This window comes from Nerophis ophidion, linkage group LG10 (genome assembly GCF_033978795.1).
Source record: "Nerophis ophidion isolate RoL-2023_Sa linkage group LG10, RoL_Noph_v1.0, whole genome shotgun sequence".
Classification (NCBI taxonomy): domain Eukaryota; kingdom Metazoa; phylum Chordata; class Actinopteri; order Syngnathiformes; family Syngnathidae; genus Nerophis; species Nerophis ophidion.
Window position 1 is genome coordinate 62,674,664 of NC_084620.1, and position 16,681 is coordinate 62,691,344.

The 16,681-nt window shown below is 42.5% G+C and overlaps 1 protein-coding gene across 1 annotated transcript; it reads right to left on the minus strand.

The window, feature by feature from the left end:
* Positions 1–861: 861 nt before the first annotated feature.
* Positions 862–5,958, minus strand: LOC133561157 (tetraspanin-6-like). The gene is made up of 9 exons (XM_061914420.1): positions 5,874–5,958; positions 5,738–5,803; positions 5,549–5,674; positions 2,776–2,850; positions 2,614–2,709; positions 2,472–2,548; positions 2,337–2,406; positions 2,178–2,261; positions 862–994 (listed from the first exon to the last, which is right to left on the minus strand). The coding sequence occupies exons 1-9, from the start codon at positions 5,931–5,933 to the stop codon at positions 926–928; spliced, it is 723 nt and encodes a 240-aa protein (XP_061770404.1). The 5' UTR covers positions 5,934–5,958; the 3' UTR covers positions 862–925.
* Between the last annotated feature and the right edge of the window lie 10,723 nt (positions 5,959–16,681).

Sequence of the window (16,681 nt, forward strand, 5' to 3'; positions counted from 1 at the left end):
CTAGACAGGAACTAAAGACAGCAGATACTAAACACAGAGGAAACAGACAAATGCAGAGGAAAAAAACTAAAACATAAACTGTCAGGGGAAAATCTGACACAAATGGGGGTACGTGACATTTTTCAAAAATATTCTAAAAAATAGCAACAATTCAAAAATCCTTTATAAATATATTTATTGAATAATACTTCCACAAAATATGAATGTAAGTTCATAAACTGTGAAAAGAAATGCAACAATGCAATATTCAGTGTTGATGTTGTAAGCACAATACCATCCATCCATCCATTTTCTATCGCTTATTCCCTTCTGGGGTCGCGGGGGGCGCTGGCGCCTATCTCAGCTACAATCGGCCGGAAGGCGGGGTACACCCTGGACAAGTCGCCACCTCGGAATTTTTTGGTATAAACTCAACTAATTATTGGGCAAGCCGTCCCGAAAACACTGTATACAATAGGGTGGGAATATATTTCGCTCTTAAGGCGCTAAATATATGCCCCGACATGCTTGGGCACTTATTTCGCTTGACACCGGTAACTTGTTACACTAACTTCCTTCGCATGAGCAGAGCTGGTAAATATATTTCCTCCAAGAGAGACAGTGAAGACCAAATTGGGTCAATAAAGTTCATTTTTGTGAGTGATTAATTCATCAGGTCGCGCTGTTCACACTCGTGTCTTATTTTGAAAGGACACGCTCGTTCCGATCTCCACACACACGCACACACACTGCCCAAATGTAAAAAAATGAAATAAAACAAAAATGAAAAAATAAACATTGCAAAAATGTATAAACTGATTTTTCATGAAGGTTCGCTAACACCACCGTGTGGACACAAGAATAAAAATCAAAAACAAAGACTAAAGTTATCTTTTTTTAATTTAAATATGAAATAGTGATTATTATAGGCACAAACGTGACTCTTTTACTCGGTTGTAGTCGACTTGAAGTGCTTGTAAAGACCCAACGCCAAGGACACAACGATGGCGGCCATCTGCAAAACAAACACATATGTTTTATGTGTGGGTGAGGTCATGTGGTTGATGTACGACGCATACTTGCCAACCCTCCCGATTTTCCCGGGAGACTCCCGAATTTCAGTGCTCCTCCCGATAATCTCCCCGGGGCAACCATTCTCCCAAATTTCTCCCGATTTCCAAACAGACAACATTATCGGGGGCGTGCCTTAAAGGCAATGCCTTTAGAAAACCTCTAGAACCTGTCGTCACGTCTACTTTTCCGCCATACAACCAGCGTGCCGGCCCAATCACGCTAAATATGCAGATTTAACACACACATGCACATACAAGTGAACGCAAGGCATACTTGATCAACAGCCATACAGGTCACACTGAGGGTGGCCGTATAAACAACTTTAACACTGTTACAAATATGCGCCACACTGTGAACCCACACCAAACAAGAATGACAAACACATTTCGGGAGAATAGTCGCACCGTAACAGAATCAGAATCAGAATCAGAATCAGACATACTTTATTAATCCCCGAGGGTAAATTAAAATTTTCAGCACAATCTCATTCAAGAGCAGACAAATATTACAGGGAGAGAGAACAGGATCGCTGACGGGTCTACCAACTTCCGGCGGCCCTTACAAAAAAGGTGAGATACAGGTAAACAAGTGTGTGTGTGTGTGTTTGGGGGGGGGGATAAAAGATTCAAATAAAATAAAATAAAAATATCGGTCTAAGCCTGGGCCGCTGGAGAGGGGGTCCAGACTGAGGCCAAGGGAAAAAACAACTCACAGCCATAGTACTAAGGGGGACACATCAAACTTCAAAGAACACAAAGGACATGAAAGACATTAAAGTAGCGGAGCTGATGCAACCAGCCACTTCTACACACAGCTATGAATAAAAAGTAAAAGAAACATATCCACTGTGGTGGCCTCTGCGGTGTTCCACGCCGTCGCCTGCTGGGGTGGAGGGAGCATGGCCAGAGACAGGAGCAGACCCAACAAAGCAACCAAGAGAGCCAACACTCCACTCTCGGTTGCCAACCAACTAACTAACGCAACATAAACTCAACAGAACAAATACCCAGAATCCCTTGCAGCACTAACTCTTCCGGGACGCTACAATATATACGCCCCCCCCCCCATATCCTGAATTCGGAGGTCTCAAGGTTGGCAAGTATGGTACGACGGCGTGGGTTTACCGCCAAGGTGGCGTAGGTGGAAATAATGGCGATGCGGAGTTTGATTGGGAAGTTGACGTGGTTCTTCAGGACAGGGCCGCAGGGCTACCACACAAAGAGGTCACAAAGGTAAACATGGGGTCGGGGGTGTGGTTGCTAAGCAACGGCGCGGCCGGACACCTTGGAGTAAACCCAGGTTTCCTGAAAGGTCACAGTGGTCACCGGCGTGCACGGCTCCCGTGCGCTCGCCCTGCGAGACAAAGACACGCCCGCTCAGCAGTGCGCGACACGGCAAACAGGAAGTCGTGTGCTCACCTGGCCGGAGCGCATAGGCAGGAATCAGGAAGTGGCATCTCCCAGTCGCCATAACCGGTCAAACCACAACAAGACTCCTGCCGACAAAGATGGAGTCAGAGAGCGTCGATCATCGCCAGGCGGGTCCTCACGTTAAACCCACCCAAGTCTGCAGCTTGATCAGCTCCTGCTGGATGTAACGCTCCGCCTTGTGGAGAGGCGTCACATTGAAGAACACCTCGTCCATGGCGCCGTCCATCTGATGACATCATCGAGACTTTTGTTTTTTTTACCTGAAAGGGGGTTGGAGTTTGAGACAACTTACCTGAGCTTGAAGGTGAAGCAGCGGCGACGACGCCACTGTCACAGCCACCAACTCCACAAACGCCGCGGCGCAAAACTACACGGATATAGGAATACAATACATATACAGTGGGGCAAAAATGTATTTAGTCAGCCATTGATTGTGCAAGTTCTCCTACTTGAAATGATGACAGAGGTCTGTAATTTTCATCATAGGTACACTTCGACTGTGAGAGACAGAATGTGGAAAAAAAATCCAGGAATTCACATTGTTGGAATTTTAAAGAATTTATTCGTAAATTCCATCCATCCATCCATCTTCTTCCGCTTATCCGAGGTCGGGTCGCGGGGGCAACAGCCTAAGCAGGGAAGCCCAGACTTCCCTCTCCCCAGGTACTTCGTCTAGCTCTTACAGGGGGATCCCGAGGCGTTCCCAGGCCAGCCGGGAGACATAGTCTTCCCAACGTGTCCTGGGTCTTCCCCGTGGCCTCCTACCGGTTGGACGTGCCCTAAACACCTCCCTCGGGAGGCGTTCGGGTGGCATCCTGACCAGATGCCCGAACCACCTCATCTGGCTCCTCTCGATGTGGAGGAGCAGCGGCTTTACTTTGAGTTCCTCCCGGATGGCAGAGCTTCTCACCCTATCTCTAAGGGAGAGCCCCGCCACACAGCGGAGGAAACTCATTTCGGCCGCTTGTACCCGTGATCTTATCCTTTCGGTCATGACCCAAAGCTCATGACCATAGGTGAGGATGGGAACGTAGATCGACCGGTAAATTGAGAGCTTTGCCTTCCGGGTCAGCTCCTTCTTCACCACAACGGATCGGTACAACGTCCGCATTACTGAAGACGCCGCACCGATCCGCCTGTCGATCTCACGATCCACTCTTCCCCCACTCGTGAACAAGACTCCTAGGTACTTGAACTCCTCCACTTGGGGCAGGGTCTCCTCCCCAACCCGGAGATATTTGTAAATTATGGTGGAAAATAAGTATTTGGTCAATAACAAAAATTCAACTTAATACTTTGTAATATAACCTTTGTTGGCAATAACAGAGGTCAAAGGATTACTATAGGTCTTTACCAGGTTTGCACACACAGTAGCTGGTATTTTGGCTCATTCCTCTATGCAGATCTTCTCGAGAGCAGTGATGTTTTGGGGCTGTCGCCGAGCAACACAGACTTTCAACTCCCTCCACAGATTTTCTATGGGGTTGTGGTCTGGAGACTAGTTAGGCCACTTCAGGACTTTCAAATGCTTCTTACGGAGACACACCTTCGTTGCCCGGGCGGTGTGTTTGGGATCATTGTCATGCTGGAAAATCCAGCCACGTTTCATCTCCAAAGTTTTCACTGATGGAAGGAGGTTTTGGCTCAAAATCTCACGATACATGGCCCCATTCATTCTTTCCTTAACACGGATCAGTCGTCCTGTCCCCTTAGCAGAAAAACAGCCCCAAAGCATGATGTTTCCACCCCCAAGCTTCACAGTAGGTATGGTGTTAAATGATAAATGGGTTGTACTTGTATAGCGCTTTTCTACCTTCAAGGTACTCAAAGCGCTTTGACACTACTTCCACATTTACCCATTCACACACACATTCACACACTGATGGAAGGAGCTGCCATGCAAGGCGCTAACCAGCACCCATCAGGATCAAGGGTGAAGTGTCCTGCGCAAGACACAACGGACGTGACGAGGTTGGTACTAGGTGGGGATTGAAGCAGGGACCCTCTGGTTGCGCTTGAACACTCTCCCACAGCTCCACTGCGCCACGCCGTCCCGTGTTCTTGGGATGCAACTCAGTATTCTTCCTCCGCCAAACACGACGAGTTGAGTTTATCTTCTTTATCAGTCATCCTGTCCCCTTAGCAGAAAAACAGCCCCAAAGTATGATGTTTACACCCCCATGCTTCACAGTAGGTCTAGTGTACTTGGGATGCAACTCAGTATTCTTCTTCCTCCAAACACGACGAGTTGAGTTTACATGAAAAAGTTCTATTTTGGTTTCATTTGACCACATGACATTCTCCCAATCTTCTGCTGTATCATCCATGTGCTCTCTGGCAGACTTCAGACGGGCCTGGACATGCACTGGCTTAAGCAGGGGGACACGTCCGGCACTGCAGGATTTGATTCCCTGTTGGCGTAGTGTGTTACTGATGGTAACCTTTGTTACTTTGGTCCCAGCTCTCTGTAGGTCATTCACCAGGTCCCCCCCGTGTGGTTCTGAGATTTTTGCTCACCGTTCTCATGACCATTTTGACCCCACGGTGGAGCCCCAGATCGAGGGAGATTATCAGTGGTCTTGTATGTCTTCCATTTTCTGATAATTGCTCCCACAGTTGATTTTTTCACACCAAGCTGCTTGCCTATTGTAGAGTCACTCTTCCCAGTCTGGTGCAGGTCTACAATTCTTTTCCTGGTGTCCTTCGACAGCTCTTCGGTCTTGGCCATAGCGGAGTTTGGAGTCTGACTGTTTGAGGCTGTGGACAGGTGTCTTTTATACAGATAACGAGTGGAGGACAGAAGAGCTACTTAAAGAAGTTGTTACAGGTCTGTGAGAGCCAGAGATCTTCCCTGTTTGAAGTGACCAAATACTTATTTTCCACCATAATTTACAAATAAATTCTTTAAAATTCCCACAATGTGAATTCCTGGATTTTTCCCCCCCATTCTGTCTCTCACAGTTGAAGTGTACCTATGATGAAAATTACAGACCTCTGTCATCATTTTAAGTGGGAGAACTTGCACTAAATACTTTTTTTGCCCCACTGTGGAGGGTGTGTCCTACCAGCAGCAGCAGAATCCTGAGGTTCAAAGCTGCGGCACAAAGGCCCAGCAGAGACAAAAGCACGGTGATGGGACCAAACACCTGCAGGACTTTGGATCCATCAGTGCTGGACAACTGCTCAAACAACTAAGAAGAACGAAACCAGACACTCGGATCACAAGGCAGATGACTAATTGTGCCCTGACTTACCTCCGCTACTGGGACGCCGCCATCGATGGGGTAGAAGCCCACTCCTATCATCAGCACACCCGACACCTACACAGCATCATCACTGTTTGTGTCTTCCTTAAGTTGGACACCAACATGATGTTAGCAGCTCGCTTACCAGCAGCAGCGCCGTCACGCTGATGTCCAATCCACGCAAGTACGTCCTGCAACCAGTCATGACCAGGGCTGTGTGAGCCCTGACACTAAACAGCTGTGTGTGTATGTGCGTGTGTGTGTGTGTGTGTGTTCTTGTATTTCTACCCTTCTTGAGACATCAACAAGGAAAAGTAATTTCCACACGAGGACCGAAATCATGGTCCCAATACGCAAAACCGTTGCATGTAATAGAGAGGCAAAATATTGGAGTCCGTGAACATTGCTCCAAAGTCAGGATTTTTGTTGTTGATTTCATGTGCATACAAAAGTAAACATTGACAGGTGCAATATATGATAAAACAGGGGTAGGGAACCTATGGCTCGCGAGCCAGATGTGGCTCTTTTGATGACTGCATCTGGCTCTCGGATAAATAAATGGGTTGTACTTGTATTGTGATGACTCTTCTTCGGCGTGGTAATGCCGGCGTTGTTTTCCCAAGGATGCGTCGAAGCGATGAACACAACAAGGTAAGTTAAAGGGTATTTATTTAATAATAAAAGGCTATGAACAAAAACACTGGTGTAAACCGAAAAGGTAAACAAAAGACGCTAGCGTGAAAGCTAGGATAAAACACAAGGAAAACTAAAACTTGGCACGAGGACACAAAAGAGTAAACAAAAACATTCAGCATGAAAGCTGGAAAATAAAGTGGCTTAGCGTGAGAGCTAGCGAGAAAATACATATATAGAATGACGAGAGTCGTCACTGTTGCGCGTGGGCAAATTAGGATCCGAGAATGAGTAAACAGAAAAGGTGAGCTTAAATAGGAGGGTGAAAATTAGTAGCAGGTGTGCGGGGCGAGACTAACAGGTGGACTGATGCGTAACCATAGTGATGGACAAAAACAGGAAATAAACGGGTCAGACTGAGAATAAAAAAAACAAACATGTGAAGATCTGAGCAGCAGATCGCAACATGTATAGCGCTTTTCTACCTTCAAGGTACTCAAAGCGCTTTGACACTACTTCCACATTTACCCATTCACACACACATTCACACACTGATGGAGGGAGCTGCCATGCAAGGCGCTAACCAGCACCCATCAGGAGCGAGGGTGAGGTGTCTTGCTCAGGACACAACGGACGTGACGAGGTTGGTACTAGGTGGGGATCGAACCAGGGATCCTCGGGTTGCGCACGGCCACTCTCCCACTGCGCCGCGCCGTCCCAAATCTTAGCTGACATTGCTTAATATGACAAGTAATGAAGGATTCCACTTTTAATCACAGTGTTAAAAATAATGTTCAAAATATAAAACATTCTCATGCATTTTTAGTCCATCCAGCTGTTTTCTACCGCACCCGTTCAAGAATTTGCGTTAATGGTAAGAAGTTATTTATTTATTCTTGGTTAGTGTGGGGCTTGCCCTCCTGGGGTTTGTCAGACCACCAAAGTGTCAGGCTTGCCCCTGACAGTTTGTCTATGTTTTAGTTTTTTCCTCTGCATTTGTCTGTTTCTTGTGTTTAGTATTTCCTGTCTTTTAGTTCCTGTCAAGTGCTCTTAATTTGTCAGCTTCCTGTCTTGTTCCCTGAGTGCTACGTTCCTCCTCAGTGTGTTTAGTATTTCCTGTCTGGTGCTCTCATTTTGTCAGCTTCCTGTCTTGTTCCCTGAGTGATGTGTTCCCCTTCAGCTGCAGGCTGATTTGGCATCTGGCCACACCTGTTGCCAATCAGCCGGCTCCTATTTGTACCTCTTTTGTCTTGTGTCAGTTGCTGGATCATTGTATTGTATTGCATCGTCGTTGCCACATGTCACTCTTGTCGTGCTACCTGTCATGTCATTTTGTTACAGCTACTACCTGTCGTGCTACATTTTGTCCTGGTCGTCGTAGCGGTAAGCTGTTTCTGTTAGCACTAGCTATTTACAGTTTTTCTGTTTGTTTTCAACTACCTTACAGGCTAAAGTTCCTTTTTGCTTTCTAGCTTCAAGTGCTAGCTCTCTTAGTTTGTTATTCCGCCCACATGCGTGCTTTTTGTTTGTTGTTGTTTTATTTATATTAAATAATGTCTTCATATTCTATGCCTGCCTCTGTCTCTGCATCTTAGGGTTCAACAATAAATAACCCTGACACAAGGACCAACATGAGAACCTGTTTCAGGGTTACAATAGTTTTATTTTTCAATAAGTCTCTCAGTTGCTTTCCAGCAATTGTGTTTTTTCTCTTTCGTTTTCGCTCGCGCTCTGGCTCCAGCCCCAACCCCGTCTCTCCTCCTGGCTGCTGCTTATAACAGAGCGACAGGTGATTAGATAACAAGGCCCAGGTGGGCAATCTACGCACCTGTCGCTGCACCCCAGTTCGCTGCAGGCCAGCAAGCCACGCCCCCTCCACAGTTAGCTGGAGAATAACAATGTTGTTACAAAGAATAAGAGACCTATTATACTCTAGAAATGTTGGTCTTACTTAAAAATGCACGCGTTTAGTTTTGTTCAGTGTAAAAAAAAAAATTATGTGGCTCTTACGGAAATACATTTTAAAATATTTGGCTTTTTGGCTCTCTCAGCCAAAAAGGTTCCCGACCCCTGTGATAAAACAAGACGGCAGCTAAAGAAGGACTTCACTATTCAACCCCGAAAAAAACGCCGCCAGGTGAACAGCTGATTTGACGACTTCCGGTGCTGACGTAAGACTACCCGCGTCCCATATGTGATCATAGGATGAAGAAATACACCACGGTACTAAGGCTATAGTCGCTAGGGGTGTGGGGAAAAAAATCGATTCGAATACGAATTTAATCGAATACGTTGTGCGATTCAGAATCGATTCTCATTTTTTCATCAATCCAACAAAACAATACACAGCAATACCATAACAATGTAATCCAATTCCAAAACCGAACCTGACCCAGCAACACTGCAATACACAGAGCAATTGAGAGGAGACACAAACACGACACAGAACAAACCAAAAGTAGTGAAACAAAAATGAATATTATCAACAACAGTATCAATATTAGTTATAATTTCAGCATAGCAGTGATTAAAAATCCCTCATTGACATTATCATTAGACATTTATAAAAATTTTAAAAAAGAACAATAGTATCACAGTGGCTTACACTTGCATCACATCTCATAAGCTTGACAACACACTGTGTCCAATGTTTTCACAAAGATAAAATAAGTCATATTTTTGGTTTGTTTAACAGTTAAAAAAAATTATATTATTGCAATCAGTTGATAAAACATTGTCCTTTATAATAAAAAAAGCTTTTTTGTTTTTTAAAAAAATCTACTACTCTGCTCAGGGGCGCCACTAGGGATTTTGGGCCCCATGAAAATAATCTTTACAGGGCCCCCAACACATAATTTCATATAATTTCATCATCATTAGGGGCCCCTAGAATCCGTCTCCTTTACCCCCCCTTTTCGGCGCCCCTGACTCTGCTAGCATGTCAGCAGACTGGGGTAGATCCTGCTGAAATCCTATGTATTGAATGAATACGGAATCGTTTTGAATGGGAAAAATATTGTTTTTGAATCAGAGAATCGCGTTGAATCGAAAAAAATCGATATATTATCGAATTGTGACCCCAAAAATCGATATTGAATCCCAAAAGATTTGCAAGCCCTAATAGTCGCCATTAAGAGTTAGCTTCTAAAGCCGGTACAGTGGCCATCTGTGGTCTGCGACTCGTTTGTCATCGGCCTTAAGCACATTATAAAAAAACAACAAAAAGAGATCTCATTTTCACCCCTGGTGGTGAAATCTATCAAAATTAGTGTGATCCCAAAAAGGAGGGACTTTTCAAATTGACTGCGTGTCCGTTTTAAAAGTGCTCCCCCTCTGGTCAACATATGAAATAACAAGTGTGTGTAAAAATGTGAAGTGCTCCCCCTCTGGCCAACATATGAAATAACAAGTGTGTGTAAGAAATTGAAATGCGCCCCCTTTGGTCAAAATTATAAAAAAAAAAAAGTATATAAAGTTATAGTACATATTGTCACACACACACTAGGTGTGGCAAAATTATTCTCTGCATTTGAACCATCACCCCTGGGTCCCTATTAAAAGCTTAATTTGTTCAACCTCGGCCCGCGGCTTTGTTCGGTTTTAAATGTTGGCCCACTCTGTATTTGAGTCTGACACCCCTGTTCTAAGCTTTTCTTGTAAAATTGCGACTGTTATTGGGAAAAAATCCGACTTTGATCATAACATTGCACGCATGTTCGGTTTTGCTTGTAAAATTTGGACTTGCGTTGACTAAAATCACGACTTTTATCATAATACTAGAGGCAGGCATTATTCGGAGGTGGCAAGGAGGTAACAAATACAAGAATGGGTGTGTGTGTCTGTGATGAAGAACATGACCAAGTTTGGAAGATCAGCTGGAGAAGAGGAAGGAAACAAGGAAACAAGAAAAGAGATGGAGAAACCCTGTTGCTGTACACCACTTAGCGTTTGCATGAGCAAAACAACCAGAAGAATAACAATCAAGTGTTATTTAACTGGGGTCAGACGTTGATTATTTGTATTGACTTCACGTTCTCGCCTGTTGAAAAGCTGACGTCAAAGCAGGGGGAAAGGAATTCAACTGTTGACTCAAGGCTAAAAATAACTCAAGAGTTCTAAACAACCTTCCAGCTCTTTGGGTCATCAGCAGCCTTAGCAACATGCCAACATTTATGATGACTCCTCTGCGCTCCATCTTCACTTTTTGTCTGACACTTCATGGAAACAGTCCTGCTTTCCGTCCGCCATTTGACATTCAAGCACCTGTACACAGAACAAAGAGGACAGGAACCGGTGGTGGAACAGTTCAAAGCAGGGATCGACTCACTTTAATAGAGGCGAACCACAACTTGAGAACACCTGAACAAGGAGAACCACTGCTCGGGCTGAGCTGCTAAAAAAGAACTCCCGGAACGCAGAAGGAGAACTGGAAGAGATTGCAAACACCTTAGAACATCACCTTAGAACACCTTGAAGGAGCCTAAAAAAGCTGGAATTATGTGGAACATTGGAAGAACTTGAAGATGTAGAACAGGGGTCACCAACCTTTTTGAAACCAAGAGCTACTTCTTGGGTACTGATTAATGTGAAGGGCTACCAGTTTGATACACACTAGAGATGCGCGGTTTGCGGTCTCATCCGCGGTTGACATGACGAAAAAATAGATTTTAATTAGATTTGAACCTTCTGGAAATATTTGATGTACATGGTTCTGGGATCGTGTCTGCCTCACAATACGAAGGCCCTGCATTCCTGGGTTCAATTCCAGGCTGAGGATCTTTCTGTGTGGAGTTTGCATGTTCTCCCCGTGAATGCGTGGGTTCCCTCCGGGTACTCCGGCTTCCTCCCACTTCCAAAGACATGCACCTGGGGATAGGTTGATTGGCAACACTAAATTGGCCCTAGTGTGTGAATCTGAGTGTGAATGTTGTCTGTCTATCTGTGTTGGCCCTGCGATGAGGTGGCGACTTGTCCAGGGTGTACCTCGCCTTCCGCCCGATTGTAGCTGAGATAGGCGCCAGCGCCCCCCGCGACCCCAAAAGGGAATAAGCAGTAGAAAATGGATGGATGGGTTCTGGGATCGGTATCTTTTGCCATTCAAAGAACCATTTAAGACTCGTGTCATAAAGCGAGGAAGACAATAGGAGACGCTATTATTCTCTAGACGAGGGGTGCCCACACTTTTTCTGCAGGCGAGCTACTTTTCAATTGACCAACTCGAGGGGATCTACCTCATTTATATATATCGTTTATATTTATTTATTTATGAAAGAGACATTTTTGTAAACAAGTTAAATGTGTTTAATGATAATACAAGCATGTGTAACACATATAGATGTCTTTCTTTCACAAAGACAAGAATATAGGTTGGTGTATTACCTGATTCTGATGACTTGCATTGATTGGAATCAGACAGTAATGATGATAACGCCCACATTTTCAAATGGAGGAGAAAAAAAGTTGTCCTTTCTGTACAATACCACATGAAAGTGGTTGGTTTTTGGCATCTATTTCATCCAGCTTCCATACACTTTACAAGAAAAACATTGGCGGCAAATTCCGTAGCTTGCTTGATTGACATTCACGGCACCCGAGGGTCTTGTGAGATGACGCTGGCTGCTGCCAGTTCATTATTATGAAAAAATGACAGAGAGGGAGGCGAGAAACACTTTTTATTTCAACAGAATTTCGCGCCGTCCCTTCCGTCAAAACTCTAAAGACCGACTGCACATTTCCTATCTTCACAATAAAAGCCCTGCTTCATGCTGCCTGCGCTAACAAAATAAGAGTCTCGGAAAGCTGGCGTGCACAAGTGATGTGCACGCCAGCTTTCTGAGGGATCGCTTGTGCACGCCAGTTTTCCGAGACTCTGTATTTTGTTAGCGCAGACAGCATGAAGCAGGGCTTTTATTGTGAAGATAGGAAATGTGCAGTCGGCCTTTAGAGTTTTGACGGAAGGTACGGCGCGAGAGTCTGTTGAAATAAAAAGTGTTTCTCGCCTTCCTCTCGGTCATATTTTAATAATAATGATCTTGCAGCAGCCAGCATCATCTCACAAGACCCTCCGGTACCATGAATGTCATTTAAGTGACGTCTTGGTGAAGATTGATGATCACTCATTTTTAGGTCTATTTTTTTTAAAAGCCTGGCTTGAGATCGACTGACACACCCCCCGCGGTCGACTGGTAGCTCGCGATCGACGTAATGGGCACCCCTACCTTAGAACACCTTGAAGGAGCCTAAAAAAGCTGGAATTATGTGGAACATTGGAAGAACTTGAAGATGTAGAACAGGAGTCACCAACCTTTTTGAAACCAAGAGCTACTTCTTGGGTACTAATTAATGTGAAGGGCTACCAGTTTGATACACACTAGAGATGCGCGGTTTGCGGTCTCATCCGCGGTGTCCGCGCGCGGGTCGGGCGGTTGACATGACGAAAAAAATCGATTCTAATTAGATTCGGGCCGGTAGCGGTTGAACCTTCCGGAAATATTTGATATACATGGTTCTGGGATCGGAATCTTTTGCCATTCAAAGAGCCATTTAAGACTTGTGTCTTAAAGCGAGGAAGACAATAGGAGACGCTATTATTCTCTTGAATGACTGCCGGACCCAGATAATTATTAGGGCGTGCTATGAAGCCATTGTCTTTGTCGCCTTCTACAGTATTTACGATCTGCTTGTCAGGCAAGCAACATGTTGTGTGTGGCTTCCGCAGACACACGCACACGACTGCAAGGCATACTGGGTGACACAGAGTACACGAATGGTTGGGATATAAACAATTTTAACACTCTTAGTAATATGCGCCACGCTGTGAAGCCACACCAATTAAGAAAGACAAACACATTTCAGGAGAACATCCTCACAGTAACACAAAATAAACGCAACACAACAAATACCCAGAATCCTCTGTATTCATGACACACCCTGCCTATTTTATACACCCCGCTAGCAGCAACCCCCCCCCCCCCCGTGCATCGGTAAGGTGGGCAGGGTTGGGGGCGCGGGGGTGTATAATATATTCAGGAAATATCACGAATACAAAGGATTCTGGGTATTTGTTGTGTTGCGTTTATGTTGTGTTACTGTGAGGATGTTCTCCTGAAATGTGTTTGTCAATCTTGTATTGTGTGGCTTCATAGCGTGGCGCATATTAGTAAGTGTTAAAGTTGTTTATATCACAACCATCAGTGTACTCTGTATCACCCAGTATGCCTTTCAATCTTGTACGTGTGATTGCTGAAGCTGCACACAACATGTTGCCGGTTCAACAATCAGTTCGTACATGATGTTGAAGATGTCAAAGGCAATAGCTTCACAGCACGCCCAAATTCTTGTCATCAGGATGAGCACTATTGGATAGACGCGGGAATGTTGGTGGCTCCAATTGTCTTTGATACTCTGTGAAAAAAGGTTTAAATATCTCTGTGAGATGTAAAGGCGGCTGACCTCTGATATAATTCAGCGGGCGGTTGGCGGGCGGGCACGGTCCTGAAAGAATGTTAGTTCGGGTGGACGGCGGGTGGATGACGACTTTGGTGATGCGGTTGCGGATGTTATAATTGCCTATCCGCGCATCTCTAATACACACTTAAATAAATTGCCAGAAATAGCCAATTTCCTCAATTTACCTTTAATAAATACACACATATATATATATATATATATATATATAAAATAAATGGGTATTTCTGTCGGTCATTCCGTCGTACATTTTTTTTCCTTTTATGGAAGGTTTTTTGTAAAGATTAAATGATGAAAAAAACAATTGAACGGTTTAAAAGAGGAGAAAACAGGAAAAAACATTAAAATTAAATTTTGAAACATAGTTTATCTTCAATTTCGACTCTTTAAAATTCAAAATTCAACCGAAAAAAAGAAGACAAAAACTAGCTAATTTGAATCTTTTGGAAAAAATTAAAAAAAATAATTTATGGAACATCATTAGTAATTTTTCCAGATTAAGATTAATTTTAGAATTTTGATGACATGTTTTAAATAGGTTAAAATCCAATCTGCACTTTGTTAGAATATATAACAAATTGGACCAAGCTATATTTCTAACAAAGACAAATCATTATTTCTTCTAGATTTTCCAGAACAAAAATTTGAAAAGAAATTCAAAAGACTTTGAAATAAGATTTAAATTTGATTCTAAAGATTTTCTAGATTTGCCAGAATAATTTTTTTGAATTTTAATAGTAATAAGTTTGACGAAATATTTCACAAATATTCTTCGTCGAAAAAACAGAAGCTAAAATGAAGAATTAAATTAAAATGTATTTATTTTTCTCTAAAATCAAAAAAAAAAACTTGAACATTGATTTAAATTGTCTGGAAAGAAGAGGAAGGAATTTAAAAGTTAAAAATGTATGTGTTTAAAAATCCTAAAATCATTTTAAAAGGTTGTATTTTTTCACTAAAATTGTCTTTCTGAAAGTTAAAAGAAGCAAAGTTAAAAAAAAAAAAAAGAATTTATTTAAACAAGTGAAGACCAAGTCTTTAAAATATTTTCTTGGATTTTCAAATTCTATTTGAGTTTTGTCTCTCTTAGAATTAAAAATGTCGATCAAAGCGAGACCAGCTTGCTAGTAAATAAATACAATTTAAAAAATAGAGGCGGCTCACTGGTAAGTGCTGCTATTTGAGCTATTTTTAGAACAGGCCAGCGGGCGACTCATCTGGTCCTTACGGGCACCGCGTTGGTGACCCCTGGTGTAGAAGAACATTAGAACAGCTGGAAGTGAATTAGCACATTTTAGAACGAGAACATGTCGAAGCATCTTAAAAAGAGCTGGGATGATTTGGAACACTTTAGAAATACAAAGCCCAAAACCATTGTGTAGTTTGTATATTGAATAGACTGCAAAAACAGGATATTTAATTTTCCAACTGAGAAACTTAATTTTTGTTGTTGTTGCAAATAATCATTAACTTAAAATTTAATGGCAGCAACACATTACAAAAAAGTTGGCACAGATGCATTTTTACCACCGTGTTACATGGCCTTTCCTTTTAACGACACTCAGTAAATGTTTGGGAACTGAAAAGACCAATTTTTTAAGCTTTTCAGGTGGAATTCTTTTCCATTCTTGCTTGATGTACAGCTTAAGTTGTTCAAAAGTCTGAGGTCTCCGTCGTCTTATTTTACCTTTTTATAATGCGCCAAACATTTTCAATGGGAGACAGGTCTGGACTACAGGCAGGCCAGTCTAGTACCCGCACTCTTTTACTCGGAAGCCCCACTGTTGTAACACGTGGCTTGGCATTGTCTTGCTGAAATAAGCAGGGGCGTCCATGATAACCTTTTAGAACTAGAACATGCATAAAAACACTTTAGAACAGTTTGTAGTATCAATATAACTTTTTAGACCTAGAACATCTAGACACACTTTAGAACAGGTTGAAGTATCAGTAGAACTTTTTAGAACAGCTGGAAGTATCAATATAACTTTTTAGAACTAGAACATGTATAGAAACACCTTAGAACAGCTGGAGTATCAGTAGAACTTTTTAGAACTAAAACATGAATAGAAAGCCCTTAAAACAGCTGGAGTATCAATAGTACATTTTAGAACTAGAACATGTATAGAAACACCTTAGAACAGCTGGAATATCAATATAACTTTTTCGAATTAGAATACATATAGAAACACCTTAGAACAGCTGGAGTATCAGTAGAACTTTTTAGAACTAAACCATGAATAAAAACACCTTAAACAGCTGAAGCATCAATAGTACGTTTTAGAACTAGAATATGTATAGAAACACTTTGGAACAGCTGAAGTATCGATATAACTTTTTAGAACACATATAGGAACACCTTAGACCAGTTGAAGTATCAGTAGTACTTTTTAGAACTAGTACAGAGATATATAGAGACAATAGAGACACTTTAGAACAGTTTGAAGTATCAATATAACTTTTTAGAACTAGAACATGTGTAGAAACACCTTAGAACAGCTGGAATATCAGTAGTACTTTTAGAACTAGTACATGTATAGAAACACCTTAGAACAGCTGAAGTATGAGGACTTTTAGAATGAAAACATGCATTGAAACACCTCAGAACAGCTGGAAGTATCAATATAACTTTTTAGAACATGTATAGGAACACCTTAGAACAGCTGAAGTATCAGTAGTACTTTTTAGAACTACAACAGAGATATATAGAGACAATAGAGACACTTTAGAACAGTTTGAAGTATCAATATACTGTAACTTTTTAGAACTAGAACATGTATAGAAACATCTTAGAACAGCTGAATTATCAGTAGAACTTTTTAAAACTAAAACATGAATAGAAACACCTTAGAA